This window comes from Battus philenor, unplaced genomic scaffold, assembly GCF_028537555.1.
Source record: "Battus philenor isolate CCGP_79_NKW_IND1 unplaced genomic scaffold, ilBatPhil1.0.hap1 SCAF_16, whole genome shotgun sequence".
Classification (NCBI taxonomy): Eukaryota; Metazoa; Arthropoda; class Insecta; order Lepidoptera; family Papilionidae; genus Battus; species Battus philenor.
Genome location: NW_027181678.1, coordinates 10089494 through 10112413, shown reverse-complemented (window position 1 = coordinate 10112413; position 22920 = coordinate 10089494). Strand labels below are relative to the sequence as shown.

At 30.0% G+C, this 22920-nt stretch overlaps 2 protein-coding genes across 2 annotated transcripts in view; one reads left to right on the top strand and one right to left on the bottom strand.

The window, feature by feature from the left end:
• The window catches only part of tfc (triforce), a 113093-nt gene that overhangs the window by 39474 nt on the left and 50699 nt on the right, over window positions 1-22920 (top strand). The window contains exon 2 of the mRNA XM_068762085.1: window positions 14092-14418. Coding sequence (XP_068618186.1) covers window positions 14092-14418 — 327 coding nt within the window. The remainder of the gene's footprint in view (window positions 1-14091; window positions 14419-22920) is intronic.
• Window positions 1234-2532, bottom strand: LOC137919482 (uncharacterized). Its single transcript, XM_068762568.1, has one exon. The coding sequence runs from the start codon at window positions 2530-2532 to the stop codon at window positions 1234-1236; it is 1299 nt and encodes a 432-aa protein (XP_068618669.1).

Here is a 22920-nt window from a genome sequence, read left to right as displayed (position 1 = left end):
AAAACCGGATCCCATTATGTTATTTGGACCAAGTAACGAGAGACACTGATTGCAGTGGCTTAAAAATTCTCTTTCATTACTTGAATTTAAAAAATAATACATGAAGTGAGTCTATGGGTACAAATATACAAATTATCACTAGGATCGCAATGCAGAAATAATTTTAATATTTAATTTAGATTCGCAAACGGTTAAATTTATGCAGTGTTTGGATATAGGTGCAAAAGATTTAAATGAGGAGAGTTCATTTGTTTCCAATTGATGTATTGTATATCACACCCAAAAGTCGTGATTTTCAGTAGTAATAAATATGATAGTGATAACACAGTAAGACAAAGCATATTCGAAAATCGCATTACAACAAATTGAAGTTAATTGTAGTTAACTATCTGTCCGTGCAGACTGTGCTGTTAGAATTTAATGGACATGAAATAAAAATAGGTTTAAAAACTTTAAAGCTTGTTAACCATTTGAAGCTTTTCTACCTATTTCCAATCGTTATATATCCATAAAGACCTTTGATTAAGAAAATGTATTTCAGTAATAAAATAGGGATGTCGCACTAGGTAATTAAAAATTAGTTATCACCATTCGTCACAAAAACTTCAAGATGATAATATTATTCAGAGATAAAATGACGAATATACAATTTTATCATGCAATTATTAATTCTTTGTAAAAAAGATGAAGACTAAAAATTAAATTATGTCGTGATATTAAATCTAAGTTTATGATGATAATATTATGACATTAGTTCGTTAGCCAAACTATATACGCAAAACTACATTACGACTTTATACTACATATCCGAGTATATATAGCCGAGTAAATATCGTCGTGTTTCAGTCCATAGATGCCCACTATAAGGCATAGACATTCTCCAAAGATATCTATGGGTGATATAATCGCCACGCTTCGCATGGTACACACAATACGCTGTTGCCCATCCTCTAGAAACTTGTTTGAGAAACAGTGTTGTAGAAACAGTGGCAATCCTATATAATTAATGGATATAATGTGAATTATACAAGATTGTATTGTGGAAATCAAATCCGCAATCTGCTATCGCAAGTCTCATTTCTCTACCGCTAAGCCACCACTGCTCAATATATACGAGTACATGTATTTTATCGATTGTCGTAACATTACGTGATAAATATTTTAAACAAAGAAATTATTAATGCAGCGATTTATTCAAAAAAATAAATAAAACAATCTCATAAATTTATGCCATCAAATATTTTCCTTTTGAACTGTATATTTTTTAACTTTCTCCTGATACATTTTATGTTTCGCCTCGAGCGTTTTTAAAGCGCTAGATGGTCGTACCCCTTCAAAATTTACCATAAAACTTATTTTAACAGGCGGTACAGTATTAATTACTTTCTCTTCCATGTTAATTGTTTTGTTGAGACCGGCAGATTTTTTTCTCGTTTCAATACCTTCATAGTGTACTCGTTCTTTTTGATCTGCAATTTGTAATTTAGGTTTTTTTTCTCTGGAAGCAGATTTATTTCTCACTACATCACTCATCCCTACATTTTTATCTCCTTTATGTTTTTCCTTTTCATTTTTATTACTTTGAGGTGTGCATGCAGATTTTAAGCAATAAGTTTTTCTTAGGAGCTGTAACGATTTTTTGTCTTTTGAGGTCCTGTTTATTAAATAGGAAGACTGTTTTCCTTCACTATCCGGTTTTGTGGCCTCATTTTTAGTATGCTGTTTTGGAGATGACTGTTTCTCAAAGAGCTTTTCTTTTTCTATTTCTATTGACTTTTTATATATTTTTAATCGGTTTTCCATTCTTACCTTTTCTGAGTATCTTTGCAAACTTCTAGCCCTTTCCAGTCTTGGTTTAATTTTTTCCATGTCCGGTCCTAATCCACCTAATTTTACGTTATTAAGGAGATCAATAGGGGCTCTTCTCATAGGTGAGTGACTTACCCTCTTTGGTAGAGAAGTTTCCGAAACACTTGTTAGCTTATCTTGTTCTGATAGAGATTTATTTTCAATATCTTGATTTAATTGTACTTCATTTTCAAAAGAATTATCCAAATACTTATTTAATTCTTTTTCCATCAGTTTCTCGTAATACATTTCATTGTATGACTCTGTGTTAACAAAGTCAGTGTTGGGATAGTTAACATCTTCGCAAATACTTTCTCTTTCCGTGTCTCCATACTCAGGCGATAAAGAACGTATTTCTTGTTCTTCTGATACGTTTTCATCAAATTTAGGATCATTCTTTTTACGAAACATCTTCAGATAAGAATTTCGTGAAGACTGATTCGTTCGCTTATTTATCAAATAACTTTTGTTTATGTTTTTGGAAGTTTTATTTTTTTCTTCGCGGCCTTGATTCTTTTTTTGCGACTTTGGTACTTTAATAAGTACGTCTTGTTCATAAAATGGTACTAGTATAGTATCGAGGTTTTCTTCTGATGTTTCATCTTTTATAGATGCTGCTCGTTTAAAATTTTCTTCTAAGCTGTCTAAGGACATGTTACTGCCGACGTCAGAATTTTTATTCATTTTTCTTTTAATATTTTTCCTTTTGCTCATAAAAAGATACGATGTCATTTGAATGTCATTTGAACATGTTGACATTTAGCTTTTTTGCTTAGCCCTACTGTTTAGATGCATAATTACAGATAATGAGTCTTTATATTTTAAAAAGGTGACAAAAGTATGATAATTGTTGGGTTATGATTAAATGTAACTTGTAACAGGTGGTAAATATTATAAATAATGAAATAAAACAAAAACATTATTACTTACACAATTTTTTGGCACATTAATCTTTCATTTATATTAAAAACATAACGACCGCTGTCATAAAATAACCCAAAAATATTTTTTACAAAATTATTAAATAGACGATGTTAAAAAGAAGCTATTCAACATTTTAATTTCAAATAATGCTTTTGTAATGAGAATTAATAAATATTTGTAAAAGACATTGTAAGAAATTTTTAAGTAACCTTCAAATGATATTTAAAAATGCTTATTATTAGCGGTATGATTGAATACACACCCATCGATATATCATTGAGATTGCAAAATATGTTTGTCAATTAACATATGATTTATTACATGGTATATTTTATATGGTTGTCGTGGGTGCATTGTATCTTCACGTATTTAAATAATTTAGCCTCAATCCATTTATCCATATAAGCGTTTTTATTTGATTATGGAATTGATTTATTTTTCACGTGAACTGACATTTAAGTTATTTAATAAAAAAATATTTAAACAACAATGGCTTACGTTGATGAAAGTAGTAGCTTGAAATATTGTATGTATCACTGATATATACACGTCATTGGAATAAATGTTTAGTTAATGATTTATATCTTAGAAAAAGAATAATAATCAAATGATGTATCTCGGTAGATAAAAAACTGTTAAAAATAAATGTTAAAGGTCAAGTAAAATAATTTTGTTTCTGAAAATCCACTATAAATTTTCTTTAACTGCTGAAAACGTTGAGTTCTTTTTGTATTCAAATAATATTGTACTCGGCATAAAGATGGAAATGAAACGTAACAACAGCGCTCTACAGAAAACGATTTGCATAGTTATAAGCAATGACATAATGACATTCATCTACAATGTAACAAAGAAGTGTACGTTCGCATGCTCTCAGTTGGGCCCGAGCCAAAATTTAACTGTGACAAGGGATTTGGGGCAGACCATTCAGTTAACGGATTTTCTACCCGTTTTCTAAAATTTGAGTAAATCAGCGTAATTCAAGGAGTATTTTTTTCATTATTAATTGAGTTTGAAACTCCCGTTTTGAAAAAGATTTGTTATATAATTGCGAAATTTTAGTTTAGTTGCGTAGAGTTCGAATGAATCTAGGATGAGCCCTAGGATGCAGGCCGTTTCTAACCAGTCTCGTTGGAAATCTGTGATAGTCGCCTATGTTCCGCAGTGAATGAAATGATCATGTTGATAAATATATACATATTTTATATTAATTAAAAATTATAGATGCAAAAATAATGCATAAATATTAAAATTAATACCTTTTACCCTTGGTTACGCCAGAACTAAGAACAGCTATCGATGTCATCCATTTCTTATACTATCCAGAAGCTTCTTAAGGAAAAAAGTATGGTTAGTTAGTTATTGATATATTTCAATCAGGCATTCGGTCTAAAAGGTTAAATAAAACATTCGTTGAGTTTTTAGCCGTTCAGTAGTTTTATTATTGTCAGAATAGCTATTGTCTAGTTTTATTAAACGCTTATTACGTTAAAGTTCTTTAAAAGTCTTGTCAATGACTTTCCATTTTATAGACTGATAAAGAACAAAATTTTTCCCCTAAGCCTTGATGATATGCTCACGAAATAATTTAAAAAAAACCTTAGTTTTGACAATCTAATCTTTAGTAGTCATTAATTTAAATTACATTGCATAAATATTTAGATTTTTTCATAAATGTATAATAAAAAAATAAGATGTGTAGCAAATTCACAATTAACATATAGATGAAATTTGGAGCTATTTCCGATATATGCACTGTTATGAAACTGTTCGATACCAAAATATTAAATGTTAGGGTCAAATTGAAATGATAATTATAATGGCTGAAGAAATTATAAATGGATACAAATGTATTATTTTTAGAAATTTTACGAAATTTCGGTGTACGAGTACCACATATTATAGCATAAAATGGAAACATGACCGTCTGGACTGCAAGTTAGAGTGGTAGAGGGCAAGCCACAAAGCCCTCTGAAAAGATGGCCGCCGGAGCCTTAATACAGAATGAATATGGGGCACCATACGACGTCCATTTACTAGATGACCATGTTAAGGTAGTTGGACTCATAATGCAGGCCGCTTCTTACCGGCCCTATTGGAAATCTATGAGAGAGGCCTATGTCCAGCTGTGGACATCATACGGCTAAAATTATGATGAAGAACTTATAAAGATGTGGGAACGCGCTGAACACAGACCGCTTTCAAACGTTTCTAATGAAAATCTATGTAGAGTCACAAAGCCAGCAGTAAAAGTTCTGCGACTGAAACGATTATTTCCAACGAATTTGTGATAGAACTTAAAATTTAGGTCTAGAAGGCGTAAGGTATATAAGTTTTTTACTTTACCTGCGCTATTATTTATTTATCTTGCGCTATTTTTGTAGTACTGTTACATAGGCAATGGAAACCGACTAATTCTAGGTTCATTCGGTCTTGATTTAAGTTCTAAATGCGTTCGAAGTAAAACAAGGCGAGGACTTGGGGAACCCTTGAACTCTATGGAGCTCCCGCCCAAGCAATCTTAGAAGTCAACGATACTTAATCCGGTATTTACAGTGTCAGTTGTATGTGGCTCGTGCAAAGGCTTCTAAAGAGGCTTTTTTTTTAAAAAAATGAGAGATATACTCGTATTATGTAGGAGCCTGGACAGTACATAATGTACTAATCTAAATTATGTATATAATATCGCATGTTATATATAGGTTATACAATACTCGGTGAAACTGTTTGTTTTATTTATGATTAAATATCGATGACATTATTTTTTTTAGTAAAATCCATAAAACGAAAACAGAGAACTGTGGGTGAGAACGTAAAGACCTTATATCGCGTCCATCTTAATTCTCGCAAGGAGTGCTCAAGGATGACGACTTTTGCATTTAGAGTAACCTGCACATTGCAGAATCATCTGAAAAGTCAAGTTCAAGTCCATGTTTTTAAAAGTGACAACAGTAAAACATAATTTATGTTTGCTTAAGTATCATATAAAATAGAGCAAATTCAAAAATTTTTCCCCATTGTTACTAACGTAACTGAACGTTAATACATGTATAAAACATATAAATTATGATTCCCTCCATTAGGTGGACCAATGAAATTTTTAATATCGTGGGAAGTCGCTATCAGAAGAGTCATCGTGCAGTTTTTTAATGTCTGCATTTAAATTTTTTTTACACATATTTCCAATCAACCCATTCAAAATTGTCACTCTAAAATATATTAGATTAATTTTGTTTTTTTTTTTTACCCAAAAACTTGAGGCAGTTCAGTTTCTAGCCACAGATAGTTAACAACAATTAATTTTAATATGTAGGAATACGAATTTTGAGAACGCTTATGTTATGTATGTATGTATGTATTATATCTGAAACCATTGATTTTTGAAAAATGTGTAGTATACATTAATTGAAAGCAAAAGTGCCGAAAATCACCCCTAGTTTTTACACCTATTTATAAACACCTGTACAAAATTATCACTCTGAAATACTTTACATTATTTTGTATTTTTATCAAAATACTTCCGGCAGTTGCGTCCGATATTAAGATGTCTGGATCCTAATATCAGATGCATATGTTATATGCTTACAAATTATTGAGGCTGTTCAACCATGTACTACATGTAACTAACGGCATTATTTTTTAAATCCCTACCAGCTTACAAGCACGAATAGTTTGCCACTTTATTTGATTTGATATTTCGGTTTTTACACATCGTTATCGGTTCTAACTCGTTTATTCACTTCCCAAGATTTTTTTAAATAAAAGTTTTGTACATATGCATTGGAATGTTCGACCTCCGCATATATCTTAATGTGAATGCAGTCTAGTTTTTATTTATCGCTATAAACATTAAGTATTTCATAAAAATGCAGAATCATTCGCTCGTTTGAAATCGTAGTTGATCTTAATACGGTAAAGACGAGACAATTTCGAGATTATTCCATCCATCAATATTCATATCATAGTTGTTCACCTTCCCCAATTTATAACAATAAGCAACAGCTGTCAAAGTAAATAGATCAACATTGACATTTCAAGTGATTTATCAATAGTGCAACAGTTTTTTATTCATATGCGTTTTATTTAGATTAGATTTCAAAAGTTTCGAAAATTATACTTAGTCTTGTCATAAATATACAAATTGTATATATTATATCTATTACATATAAATTGCATAATACAAAGAAAAACATTTTTTTGTCTACGTAACATTTATTAAGCAAATAAAAAAAATATTAAGCTCATCTGAAGAGGCCCCCATTGGCTGCAATACACTCTTCTTCTTTCTCTCTTTCTATAGGAAAATTCTTCTATGAATTGTTTTCGTTCCAAATTATCACGATACTAAAAGCAAGCCTTACTCTCTAAAACTGATCATAAATCATAATCCATTGAATTCACAGATTCACAGGTAAAATTCTAGAATTCTCTTTTATCATCTTTTCTTCTATATATTAATTGTTTCATTTATGTTAAAGAATGCTGCTTCGTTTTATATTGATTAATTTTTGTTCCCTTGTATATTAGAAGATTACAGATCCATCGCTTTCGACTTTGCTTAATCGAATTTTAAATTTAATTTTTATTTACTATTATATTTATTGAGGTTTTTAATTACGTATATAATATAGCACCGTATTTCTGTAATATATTTGTTACTTAAGCTTTTTAAAAAAATCATAACTACCGAAATATTTACAATAATTTGTGAGAAATATCTGTAATTTAAAACCGTTCGAATTCTTTTAAATTTTAATTAAAATAAATAATAGGAAATAAATATGGCAGTAAATTGGAAAATCACAATTTTTATTAAAAATAAAATAGTGATCGTTATACAGATGTATGAAATGAAAATGTTCATATTTTTATTTCGGACGGCGGATTTTTATTTCGTTGAATTGTTGCTCTATCAACATTGTTGAAGTCTTTAGAAGACTGGTACTCACTTCCAAGCGGTCCTATTGAAAATGTATAAAAAAGGTCTATGTCAAACAATAAAATTAAACAAAAGGTACACAAGGTTATAGTGAAGTGAGAGTAAATATGTATATGTATGTATTGTGTAGTGACAGCTTTCTATCCATATATAAATAGAACATAGAAAATATGAAGGGCATATAGGTTGGCTATAAAATTCGCGTAGGCTTGATATATTACATGAAAGATCGTCGAAACAAGGTGACATGAATTAGGATCGTATAGATAAGTACATGTTTAGCGATGAATGTGGCTCAAGGTGAAATACTGTTGCCGTATCGGTTGACAAAACGTGTATGTCGGTGCGTCTATCGTTTGAGTGTCAGGAGAACGTAGGTCAGGGCTAGACTTTTACTTACATAAAATATTTACACGAATTGTCCAAAACTTTTGGCCTGATAAAAAAATATTATTTCGTTTCTTTAGTATAAAAAGAAAATGATATGTATTTATTTAAATAGAAATAATATTTTCTTACGGATTTTGTGACATAAAATTTCAGAAAGTCAAAATTTTTAATTACAAAATCGATAGTGTAAACATGATTAATAATTAAAACAAATTAAAAATCAAAGCGTAATTATCATTGCTTACTGTACTGTTTCGAAGAAGTTAATGCTGCTAGCCCTAATGCTTTTACAACTTCATCCGACTGACATTTGACATCTGAACTATAATCATCATTACATAAACCATCCACAGCTGGGACTATATCCAGCTGTATATTTACAATAGGATCGAAAGGAATCGAATCTTTCTGATGACCTTAAAAACGCTGGTCTTGCTGTTTTGAGATGTCCATTCCAGAATCTTAAAACCCTAACGGTCATCAGTTCTACCAACTGCCAACTGCCACCTCAACTATCCAATCCGCTAGGTTAAGTTGGTTACTTTCGTCTGTCTACGAATCTCCTCATTATTGATTCGATCTCCTATAGAAATCCTTACATCTTATAGAAGTCAAAACCTTGAAGTCCTAGCAGCCATGTCTTCTGCGCGCTATATGATCAATGCGAGGTTATTTTTGTTATTTTATGTCTACCATGTTGAAGTTTTAATTAATTTATATAATTACAAAATGTAATCATAACTTGACTCCGCTTAAAAACATTTAGCGTCACATTAGCAATAAACCAATCTATGAATATGTAAGGCCATGCATATATTAGCGACTTTAGGAATTCAGAAATATATTTTCAGTTAGTGACCTAGATATTATTTTGTCATAAGTATCAAGGTTAATATTTTTTTGCATAATGCTAACAAGCATTGCATATACATTCTTACATTATACATTCATGTGACTTGTGAATTTTTCTATAATATTAATAATTTTCAGATTTCATCTTTATTAATTTAAAAAAAAATACTATTAGCTCTAAAGTTTTAAATAACCGTTATAGTGGTTATTTGATATTCGATGCATAATGTTGTAATATATTACGTACGTATATTATCTAACTAAAAATTATATAGTTAACAATTCCGTAAAAATTAATTTTTCACTAGAAAATTGTAGCTGAATTGTAAAACATTACAAATTGAAAGCCAATAAAATTAGTCAGAAATGTACTGTGCTCGTACAAACGGTATTGAGGCACCGGAATGGGCACGACCCTCTTATTTACGATCATAAGTCACGAACTTGTAATAAACGTCCGTTGTTGCACGCACCGTGTTAACTTGGAGGATCTTTTCAATTTGTCTGCATCAATTTTTATAACGTATTAACGATACCTGTACTGTTTTACATTGTTCAAAATAATTAAAATTCTGATAGTCTCTTAAGATCCCTGGCTTACGATAGAGAGTTGTAAGTTGAGTATTGCTTTCTCCAATCCTCAAGCTTTTCTACTTCAACAGAGGTTTTAGGCTTAGTTTTCTCTGTGCCATGGCTCCTCGAAACCGTAATCTGCTAATGCCACTTTGTCAGCAGTAAAGCCTGGCCTAAAAAGTGACTAAGTTGTTCGTAATTCTAACAGATTTTGTAACTAAGCTATTTTTTTTTAGTTTTGTTCCTATAGTTTGTTAAGCTCGTCAAACGACGCTGATATAGATTATATATAACTACATTTTTTAGAAAAATTAAATTTGAAATAAAAAAATAAGTTAAGCGCAATATCATATTTGATTATTAAAAAAACCCCTTGGATATAGAAGGGGCAACTACAAGCTTACAGACAAACAATGCCTATTAACTACTATCATTTATTAAAAAAATGTACAAATTACCAGGTACGTAAATAAAAAAGTTAGTAAAAGTAAAACGACTGAAAACTTGTTACTGAAGCATTTTAACTTAAATAATTACTCAACTATTCTCGTATATATAAATTGCTATTTCAATATTGTTTTATGTGATATCCTTCTAGAACAAAACTACATATTTGCAATCAAAAATATATCTTTAAAAATTAATTATGCAAATTTTCACGAAATGCAAGGAAAAAATTAATATTCAATATCATATAATATCTGTATAATTGATTCTGTTTTATGAATTATGTGTCGTTAATCTGTCAAAAATTTACGCTCATCTTCTTAATGAGAACAATTCGTCAAGGATAACACTAACTCATGGACATAAATCAAATATTAGAGGTAAAAACAACAGTTATTAATTAAAACAACCGGATACTTAACAAATATTAACTGTAATAAAACTGTCGACAAGGTGTCGCAATATCCGTGTCATCAGTTTAAATCATGCTCGAAAAAAACGGTAAAGATCAAGGCAAAGTACGTGTTTTAATTATTTGTATTTAAAAACTTGCTCTATTATAGAATTATTAGGCACACCCTTCACGTAACGTTCGAAGATAAATTTATTTACCTTACAAAGACAATGCGTACAATATCCAAAATTCCTAAAGAAATTCTCATATGAAAAATTGTATAAAATTGGATTATCCATGTAATATGAGATGTAAGTTCTCTTCTTCTTCTCTTTTACCTTCACCGACCAGATTTCTCTATCTCTACTTAATTAAATATAAAATTATTTTCTTAATTTGGTAGCCCATTTCAGAAACGTACAAATGTTCGCTCTTGACAGGCGTAAATCGTAGGCGTAATATTAAACCGATTTTAAATTTTTTTTTGCATATTTTAATTAAAGTATACAAAAATAAAATTGACTAAATATTGGTTTTTTTAATTTGCCCGGCTGTGTTATTCATTTTTCAGTAATCTATGAAATAGAAGTACGAGAACGTTACTAACCTTAGGTTTGAAAGCTGCTGTTATCGTTTAAATTACTTATCTAATTGAACGTTTCCTTTTAAGAATCTATAAGGTACAGGAAATGATAACGATCCTACACAATTTTGTTTAAAAAATTTAAAATAAGTTGTATGACTGAGGTGTGTCACTTAACATTAGGGGAAGACCTGGCCAGTCTTATTTATTCACTTGGTTTGATTTGAGTTCTTGTGTCCACAAGGTAGGGCAGAGAGCATTGCCAAAGTGTCGCCATTCCAGTCAAAATAAACCCTCGTATTTTAAATCGATCCACTTTTCGCCTCTTTGTTTTTAACCGCCGCCAAGACCACTTTGGACGTCCACGTCTATGCTTTCTTGGGTGGTTTCAGATTCATCATCTATTCTCTTGTACATTAGTGGTGTAAAAATATACGAAAATGTCTGGTTTTATTTTTACATCTTCAAATATGATGAACGATGACTTAACACTTAAAAACAAAACATTTTTTTCTGAATTAAGACACCTTCACGTTTACCCAATAAAATTATCGCTTACAGTCTTCAAAACAGACATAACAGTAATTTTTTTCATATTGAAATTATTGCATTAAAAACGCATGTATATTATTGTTATTACCTTAATTGGTCTCGTCTTCGTGTTTCGAAATTGCAGTTACAACTCGGAGTATGAGTTTTTTATTGTTATGTTATGAAAATATTAAGCCATTTGCTTGATATTAAGGTCATACGGGGGTTATACAAATGTATTTGTAATCGCGTTGACACCAAAATTCAAGTACAGGATGAGCTAACTTGGATACCTTTTATATACAAGGCGATTGGTTATTGGTGGAAAAGTTTCAAAATGATGTATGACAGTCCATTTATCAGCAAACCGCATTAATTTCCAGTCAACCTTTGTAAGGAACACTAGGAAGTATGTTTTTAAACGGTTTTATTTATTCCGACCCGTACGGAATTTATTTGTTTATTTATTGGGGTCAAAATTAGAAATTGAAATTAAAGCACCTTCCCGTTGTCAGATTGATCTGAAATTTGGTACCCACATTTAATTTAGATGACAATACAATATAATTAAATCAATAACATTATAAATCTAAGATGGCCGCCGATACAAAATGGCGGATTACGTATTTTTCCTTAACCCCCTCAATATGGGTATCAAATGAAAGGGCTACACTAGTAAAACACGATGATTATGTCAAAATTTAAAATTCAAGATGGACGCCGCGGACTAGGTACATATTTTACCACAACCACCACAAAATGGGTATCAAAAAACCGTTTATCTCAAAAGTTTTTTAAATGTATTTAAATATATTAATTTATTTTTGCTTTTAAAATGCGACCATCCATAAAATAGAAGTTAATTTCACTATAAATTCTGCAGGTTCGTTTAGTTAAGAATATTTAATTTTAATATAGAGTAATCCAAATAACAAAACGATTCTTTTTACAATATATTATATTTCTTACTGCTGAATAGGGTGCACCATACATTAATTGTGAACCAATCAGCGACGCATTTACACATTTAAAGTTTTTATACATATAATCAATTACCTTAAATATGTTTAGATACACAGAGTAACTTCATTTTTATTATGAAGAAACTTTGCTACTTATAAAGCGATAAAGAAGCGAGCATCTACTTATAATATTGAAGTACTCGGGGGCAGTAGCATAATATACTCTCTGCATATAAATCAGTAATACATGTTGATGCTATCAAATCAAAACATACTAAATAAGGTAGGAAAATCATTACATTATTTGTAAAAAGAACAAATTTCGCAAAAACAAATGTTTTTTTTTAATACTAATATTACCATTATTATTTCAATTAACATTCTGAAAGATTTTGTTATAGCAATAAATTGAAATGTTTATTACACAAAAAAAATTGTACAATTTGCTAAAATTGTAAAAAGAAACAACCTTTAACGAAATGTAATAAATATATTTTATAGATGTAACTTTTAGATTTGGATTTGAATTCTATTTATATTAATATTCCTAGATAGCTTCTTCGATGGCTGCTTATCTTTTTTCATCTTGACTTATTTATTGGATAATAGTTTTATCATATTACTTGGTTTTATTCTTTTATAGTGTCTATCTATTTTATTATTGTTATCTTATGTTAGTGATTGTGAAATTTTTGAACAATATTTTAAATATCAAATATGTATTTATAACAACATATGAGATAGTTGTTCGATTTGTTAATTTTGTCGTTGGTAAAGCAAAAAATTTGTATGAATATAATCATCGGCTTAAATATAATATGTAATGTTTTTATATCATTGGCATTGTTGGTTGTAAAATAATCTAGTATGTTTAAAAAAAAGAATGCCTATTATAGATGAACCATTTCAACCATATATCCTTCGAAGCCCTTTATGACCCTATACAACTTCCTCACATTTGTAAAGTAACAGGAAAACCACCTACAGATATAATGCGGCTATTGTTCTTCTTATGAATAGTTTTCTTAACAATGGAATGGTATAAATAACACCAAATCATATTTATCTCATTAAATCTGTTAAACTATACAAAAGTTAAAATAAAGTAAGTTAACCTTCAAGAAAAATAAAGTTATTGGATTGGAATGCTATAAATTTGTATGGTATGAGTATTCGCAGATAACTTACTGTTGTGTAGCTTTAAATGACGACACAATTCTGGGAAGACGAAGAGAAAATGACTGACTCAGACATATCGAATATTCATGTATATTTCGATACAATGTTAGCGTTCCATTACAACTGTAATATGTGTATGGACGTGTCCATCTTTAAAGAGTTTTACTTAAATGATGCACATTTTTTTTTGTTTTTTTACTACTTATAAAATCTTATTAGCGTCCTAATGTGTCTTGATATTAACATTCTGTCATCCCTTTATCATCCATTTATGAAACATCTTTTATAAATAAATTCTTAATTGGTGTAAAACATTGCAAGTCCTTCCACATCTTCTTCTTCGAAGGTGAAATTTGGAGAATCAGATAAAAATGACATCGATTTTGATATTAATTTTCCTTTCTTTCCTTCCTAACCTAAACAATTGTCCGCGCAGTCATTTTTATCTGTTTTTCTCCTTTCTCCGCAGGACCACGGGAACTGGCGAGACAGAATCAAATCACGACGCAAATTTTAGAGGCTTACATTCAGAAGAAACTCGGCTTAGCAAGAAATACTAACCCATTACTCCGACCGCCGTCCATTTTCGATATATTGCCACCGAAAAAGCAAAACGAAGAAAGACCTACAAGGCAATTGATCCATAAAGAAAAAGTAAAGAAGGAAGATCCCCCGGAAATAGAAGAAGAAGATCCACCAGAAATCGAAGAGGAGGAATACGTTGATCGAGCGCCAGTAGAAGATGAAAGGCTCCAGAGTGTAGAGAGTGAACAAATCGATTCCATTTATTCGGGAGGCACGTAAATTAATCTTACCATTTTTTCACACATTTTATTTACATTTTCAGATACTCTTAAAGGTTTCTTTTATTATTTTTAAAATAAAATTAACAATTTGTTACGTAATTCTTGCAGAAAGTTTGAAAACAATGGTTTTCAACAATTCCATTTCAAAATTGTTAGTAAAACAACCGCAGTGTGTGTCGTATGCTATTGCTGTTTACACAAACAATGTTAAGATCATGTAACATAACATAGACCTTTGATCTATGACGCAAATACAAAAAATATATTGAAAGGTAGCTATGTGGGCTTTCCGGCGAAGTAGTTACCTTGAAAATTTTATGTCGTATGATGATCAATAATTTTTGAGTTTTTTAAACCAGACACGACTTTCGAGTTTTTTTACATATAACATCTTTTTGAATATCCATAATTTTTCACAATTTTTAAATAATGAGAGAGGTGTTATTGGTACGAAACAATGTTTATCTAACTATGGTTTTACCTGGTAATAAAGTCCGTGATATAAAAATAAGTATTTGTATAATAGTTTGTTTCGCTATTCAAATGAATTATTTTAAATTAAAACAAGTTCAAACGAACTAACGGTTTTTATAGCTAAATAAAAATATCGTAACAATATTATATTATTAGTCTAAATTCACTCTTAAATCTTGCGTCACTGTTTGTTACAGGAATATTTAATAAGATTTAATATCTCACGCAAAAAGTTTTTTTTCCTTGTCATACAAATCAACAAGAAACAATTTAGTGGCATAAGATTTATTACAAAATCTTGACACCAATGCTAATTTTTGACTGGACAACTGGGTTTTTGCTCCGATATGGCATTTCAAGTTTTCGCAGATTCGTGGGTGCAGTGAACAGATTACTTAATCTAACTCTCCTTTATAGTAAGCGGCTATTATATTCTACTATGTAATCAGATTGACAGGCCGTCGAATTCTTACATTGTTTGGGCGGACGTTCAACGGTGTGAAGTGGAGTTCCACGCTTGGCAATCACTCAGGATGAGTTTAAAGCCTACCTTACCTTGACTTGGCTTGTTGCTACTACTTAACAATACCAATGTAGTGTTACTATAATAACCTATTACTGATAATCAAATGATCCTCTTATCTCTTTGTTATGTTAAAAAAATGAACAACATTCGTTTAACTATTTTATTTACAAATTTAGTATCATTATTTGCATCAAAATATCATTATAAATCTATATTCATTATCTATATTTATAAAAGGCTTACAGGTCTGTAGAGCAGATATTAGGGTGGTTATAATTATTTTCAGTTATTACGTATTTTTATCCATATATATTTACATTATATTTACATAAAACAAACAGATCTTTTGCGTCAAAGTATATCTCCGTTTGACAGTGAGTGTGTGGGCATATTCGATGAAGTGGTCAAAAGGTAGTCGAATTTTATTTTATTAGTTAAATGACTTTTCGTGATGTTATTGTTTAGTAAAAGATAAGTTATATAAACTAAAGATAACATTAAAGTAACTACGTCGAAAACATTAAAACAGTAAAATTCAAGACCGAGCGTTTGAAAGTCAAGATCATTGCGCAATGTCATCAGGCTCTACGAATCCACAAACCTTTACTTAGTGTTAATAGTGTTAAAGTAAACATGAACAGCTCAATACTTCATTATTTGTTGTAAATATTCCAGTTATACCGGCATCGTGTCAATATGTACTTTTAAAATTATTGTAATGAATACTGTTGGTATGTCACGCACTTTGTATAACTACGAATTAACATATTGCGTAGATCATACTAAAAACATTGCAAATATTGATTTTTTTGTGCAAATGTTTTATGACAAATAACACAGTGCGTGTAAAAACGCTCACAAATGCGTGTCTGAGGGTCAAGCCAGATATAAAAAAAACTTAACAGACCGTATTGCTTAATTGCACAAAAAAATAATTTATTTGACTATGATTAAGTTATTTGACTTTGTCTTTATATAAATGGATTAGGTGTTTCATCAGTCCTACCAGGTAATAACCAAAGACCATATTACTTTTGTAACTAGTGTAGTAAATGTTTTATCATAGAACGATGTTTTGATAAAAAAAAACACAACACACCACTAAATAATAAAAAAACAAACATCAAAAATTTAAAAGCACAAAAAAATTCAACATGAGTTTAGTTTAAAATAGTTTAAGATTAAAGTTAGGAAATAGTTTAAGAAGAGACTAGAATAATTTAGGTTAGAAAACACGGTAACACGCAAGAACGTGAGTAAAAAAAATAGGGAAATATTAATTTTTATTGTAAAAATAATCGCACGGACAGTAATGTCTGTAGTATATGTATAAAATAGATTCAATAAAAAACACTGTTATAGTAAAATTACTAGACCGTTGATGTCTTAAATAGTTTGTTAACTGCAACGCACTACACGATTACTATAGAAGAATTATCAGACTTGGTATAGTCTTCTAGTTACATATTTCATTTATGTTATTACTTACTAAAGACCTACTTAAACACAAAAGGTAAAAAGTAACTTAAATTATTTTAACCCAATCTTTCTTGTTTAGATCAGATCAAATCAAAATATTCTTTATTCGAAAAGGCTGTTAGAAGCACTTTCAAACATAAAATGTCGGCATTGTTAGCCCTACATGAAGCTACCACAAGTTCGAAAGGCAGTTCTGCTGAGCAGAAGCAGCAAAAAATTAAACAGTTTCTCTTTACAAAAGTTTTATAATGAGTACTTGACAATAATTAGACCTTTAAGCAATAAAATCTATTATGCCTAGTAATTATATCGAAAGTTATCTTTGACAAACAATATTCTTTGAATAGACATTTTAAAAAACTTTACGCGGGGTGTGGAGAAAAGAGAATGTTCTGTTGGACATAATCTCATTTCTATACGATGATTTATTTTTACCAGATACGTTCCCATTACGGTTATTGTATGGTACGCTGTCGTGGGTAGAGTTTTGTGTGGCTGTTAGAGTTTTTGGTATTTATATTTAGATACGCTTTTCTCGTTCTTTATTATCATTAAATTTTGCTACTGATAAATATTTTTGAAATAAAACTTTCTGTAAGAAGAAATAATGTCCGTCTACGGTAGAATGATTAATGCACTGGTAATGGAAGTTTTTCAAAACATAAAAGCATCTCTGCGGTAATAATTTTTCATTCGTATATTTTTTATTATTAAAATTTTTCATAGCACATCGCTTTCAAACATTTTATGTTTATTGTATATATTATTTTTATTTATATATTATATTTAAATGTTATACTAAGAAGCATGTATAATAATGTAATTTTTTCATATCGTAAAGCGATATCTTTGATATATTGGATAGTCACCTGATAGCTTATTATAGGATCAATTTTTAAATGTTACACAACACCGCGTTTGCCTTTACTAAATTGTCAGATAAGATGCTACGTTTAATATCATCAGTTATATCACTTACTTCGCTCCTTAAACCTAATCACAATAATACTTATATAGTTTGTTGTAGGCTCGTTTTCAGATCAAGGTGCGTTAGGAAATTTGGTAGACACGTATTTTTACTTGTAGGGTGCTACATACGGAACCTCAATTTAATTCTAGTTTGTACGAGCCCGTTAGGTACTCACTCAATATATGTATTTTTACCACCAAACAGTTAACTATCTGTTTTGTATAAAATAACACCGAAAGTAATAAAACAATAAGTCTTGTGGATTCTAAATCAGCAAGCCATGAGTTCAAAGAAGCTGAAGAAACCATAAAATTAACAGTATTGACTATACAATAGGAGTGTCTTATGTATTACCCGAGAATTAATAGCTGCGCACAATTTTGTTTTAAAACCACTAGATATTACTTCATTGACGAAATCCACAGATAAGCAAAAGTAAGTGACATTACTCAGACTGCCTGAAGTGGCAACGGACTAGCCACATGCCATAAAGAACTAATGGCTACTTAGGTTTTCAGGGTCTTTAGTGAAGACCACATACTGATAAGAACGGCGTAAGATATCTAACTATAAGTTTGACAACGATCCAGGTCTGTTTCAAACGGTCTTATTGGAAATCTAAACCCTGAGTCCGAAGAAACTTTGAAAGCCAGAAAGGCTAACATCGTCCAGCACCAATCGAATACAACCATAGAAAAATCTAAGGACTTATATCTAACTGTAAGCATACTAGCTAAATTAATGACAATGATTTTCTCATTATAAACTTTAAGATATGTAAATTATCTATAAACAAAAAAAGGACGATCAATGCACGATAAACAATTTTTGTGTGTTTTAGATTGTTTCTTTATAAAAATCCAAAATGATGGAATCATAGATTTGATTTCTTTTACTATTTTCATATAATTATTTTATTGACATTAGCTATTTTGATTTCGCTGCCAGGTCACGCAAAGGACGATGTTAAAAGCTAGTTTCAATAAATGAAGCTATGAAACTTTTTTTTATACAATTATGAGTTAATAAACGTTATTTCACATTCATTAACTATTTTTATTGTGACCTTTAGTTTTATACGTGATTATTGTATTAAGGATAATGAAATGAATAAACAAATAATCGTAAAAAGTTGTATAAATAGCAAAAGGTTTGGTAACATGAAAACATGTAGGTTAAACGAACGAATGTAGACCAAGGAAGTTGACGTATCATTGGGCAGGCCACGTGCAGACCAGATCAACGCTTTAAGGAAGAGACCAAGGATCATCAAGAGCCGCGTAGGAGTCCATCCTAAAGGTGGACAGACAATAGTATCAATGTTGTCAGAAGATACTGGATCCTCTTTCAAGCGGTCCTATTGGAAATCTATGGGTGGTTTATATCTAGCAGTAGACGTTTAACTGCTTAAATAATGACAACGATGATTTAAATTAGTGTTAGACAATTATAATTAAACTGAATTTCTTATAATGGTTATAATCAAAATCACTCTATGTTCAGGTTTTTGTTTCTTTATGTTTGAAAAATACTTATTAAATCTCTAAACCATCAGTATATCTAGCTTGGTTTACTTGCTTATCTTAGGATAAGATCGTGCTATACTCGTATGTTATGCTAGCCGTACACTACTACACACTAATGTTTTTGATTTTTTTCTCTTTTCACGATGCGATAAAATAAAGTACTATTCTATCCTTCAGTAAAGTTCCAGTGTTTTGTGTCTAATTTTACTATTTTTTTCTTTTTGCTGCATACACCTTCATTGTTGTCATGTAGGTTTTTTTTTGGCTTTATATGAAACTTGCTACGCAAAAATTGCATAGCTTACTTTGGGGAACAAATTATTAACTTTTTATTACCAAAAATTTCCGAACGAAAAAAAGTTAACTTAATTTACATGCTACACTATGTGGCAAGAGGAAAGTCAAAGACTGCAAAAAGTTAGTTGAGTTTTTTTTTTGCCAAGTTCTCTAAATAGACTGTATTTTAAGTTAATTATAACATGACCTTTGGCTTATTGAGTTACATGAGGTTTAATATTTCCACCTTGGCATATAGAAAAACCAATAAATTATGGTTCTATATTCGATGGAAATGTCACTTGATATTTTACGATGCCATGTTTAATAGGAAAAAATATATCTCGTTCTAAACATCTTATTGTATTAATTAATTAAATAACTATTCAGTATAAAATATTCCTGTCAGAACCAGACGCTAAGACAGTCATTTAGTATTTTATATGTATTTATGCGAACAGACTGGAAATATCGAAATTATTTTTGTAATTTTTAGTATTCCATTATATAGATACGTTTTTAATAACATCTTTACTAAGAAATTATAAAAAAGGTTAAACATCATCAGTAAATATTGAGTGTCCCACTACAGAATTGTGCATTAGTATATTAATTCACCAAGAGCAACGGTAGCTCAGTGGCAGAGGTCTAAGACTTGCGATCATAGGTCACGGATTCAATACTGAGGATACAGTCTTATGTAAGTCACACTTGGTGCACTAATTATTTTGGATTGCCACTGCTCAAAACAAGTTACCAAAGGATGGGTAGCATCATCTGCGTACCATAATACCAACCTGTACTCGCCTACGAAACGTGGCGATTATGTTACATCCCCCCATAAATATCCATGGCATATGTAGTTTATTGTTAATTGGTTTTTATATTTCATTTCGATACGCCAAAATGTAGTAAAATAGAAAAAATATTATCATAGGTGTTTTATATTCACAATTTTAAATATGTTTATAAATATTTTATATATTCAACTTGCATGTTATTACATTTTTCTCTTACATTACTCAATACACATAAATTAAAATAATTTAAATATGAATAACAATGAGATCCTACGATATTATTTGCGTTTAATTTTTTTATGAAAAAGTTGGGATCTTTTCATGATTAATTCCCACCGTTGGCCTTAAATCAACCACGTTGAACCTACAATATTTGAGAAATAACTTAATATACTTTATTACGATACTTTGCTTCCTATACGTATAATCAACATTTTCTTTTTATAAATCAAGTTATCGATAATCAAAAAATATAAAATAACTGTTAAATTTTCCTGGAACAACTAGTGTTAATGGATAGGGGACATAATACATAAATATTTATGAAGAGTTAGTTTATAAAGAGTATATAACCTTGACATTCAACTTACAACATTATTATTTTTTATAATATTTTCATTAGTTACATTATAAATTTTAACTAATTTGAATACAAATTTACTATAAAAACTTTTTTACCAATTTAGACAAATTCTTTTCAAAAATTTTATCTTTTTTTTTGTTAAACACGTTTATATTGTGTAAACGTAGCTGTTACAATTTATAATAAAGTGCTCTAAAGTTTGTTGATAGGCAAAAGCCGCTTAAAATATATAAGTCGACTGGAAATAGGTGTAAATGCTTTACAGGGGTGAATGTATAGCTCATTTTTGAAAGAACTTGTGTTCCAATAATATCTTTGGTCTAGAGAGGGCTCTTTGGCATCATCATCTTCCTTTAGACCATAAGACGTTCAGTACTGGATGCTGGTCTCCAACAGAGATATCTAATAGGATTGGTCGGAAGCAGACTGCATCTAGTGTCTTTTATAAAGATAGCATTTCACAAAATTTGCAGCATATTCCTATAGCACCACGTCTCGAAAGCATCTTTACGATATAGATATAAACAAAAGATGTTGTCATTAAACTTTACCACATCTTGCACATTTCTAGCGTATCTCTGTTACCATGTCGGTGTAGGTAATATATTACGATAGGGGTTACACAGGTTTTGATACGGTCCGCTTCTTTTACGCCATCTTCGTCAGATGATGTAAAACATTCATTCTCGCTAAGAATGCTGAACATAATTAGACTTATCAAAATTATTTTTACTATTGAAATTAAAAAGTAATTTTTTATTGAAAAACTGTTAAAGGTAATGAATACCTTATTCATTTCTAAATACATTGTATTAATAAAGTCAAAAAACTTAATTTTTTTGAAGTTAATCTTATAAAAAAATTTTCTTTAAAAATACAAAAATATCGTCGTCATCATTGTTTCAGCCCATGGACGCTCACTGCAAGACGTAGGCCTCCCTAAAGATAGTAATAGGGGAATATACTACGTTCGTGAGTCTCAGTTCTCTACCGCTGGGCTACTGCACATACATAAATGTAAAGGTTTTAAATAAAAAAAAATCTTACATAAAATTAAATAGATAAGAAAAGATTAAAAATTTATCTTCAATGTCACCATTGTATCTTTTAGCGTCAAAATTATGTGTTCTAATGTGTGTTTAAAGGTCTTCTTTTTCGGAGAAATTACTAACCTACTTAATTATACAATTTTAGGACAAACTTATACGAGATAATACCTAATATCTTATGTTTCAAAGCTCTAGTAAAGTACTACAATAATATGGAAAGCGTATTTACCAACCCGTAATTTTATAATACAAAATAAATAACGCACAATGGTGTACATAGCTGAATATAAAGAGTGCCAAATTCTTAATTTATTACCAAGACTGATTGTAAAAAAACAGCTTACGTATTATTACTATATAGACGGGCAAATTGAAAATAGGAGCAAAAGCTTCAAAGGGGTGAATGTATAGTCATAAGAAATAGCTTTAAATCTATACACCTATTTTCAATTTCACTCTGTATAAAGTGATCAGTCTGAAATATGTTACATAACTTTATTTTTTTCTATTTGAATAAGACAAACTAATAACTTATGGCAGACAAAGTCTGTATGGACAAATCGTAATAAAAAATTATATAAATAAAATATTTAGTTATTCCGATTTTTGAAAAAGGCTTTTTCTGACTTATGTTATTTATTGTTCATCCTATTTCCAATTATTTTGGCTAAAATAATTTTGAACCTATTTCTTAACAGGTTTGCTGCAACGTCTTTAATTTTAAATTTTCTATACAATAACTAACTAAATTAATGTTTTATGTATTTTATAAATGAGTTGTGACAAATATCAATGGAATTTTTTGGAAT

Bases quoted from the DNA above. Each gene is read 5' to 3' on its own strand.
- LOC137919482 (XM_068762568.1), bottom strand. From the start codon at position 2,532: ATGAATAAAAATTCTGACGTCGGCAGTAACATGTCCTTAGACAGCTTA.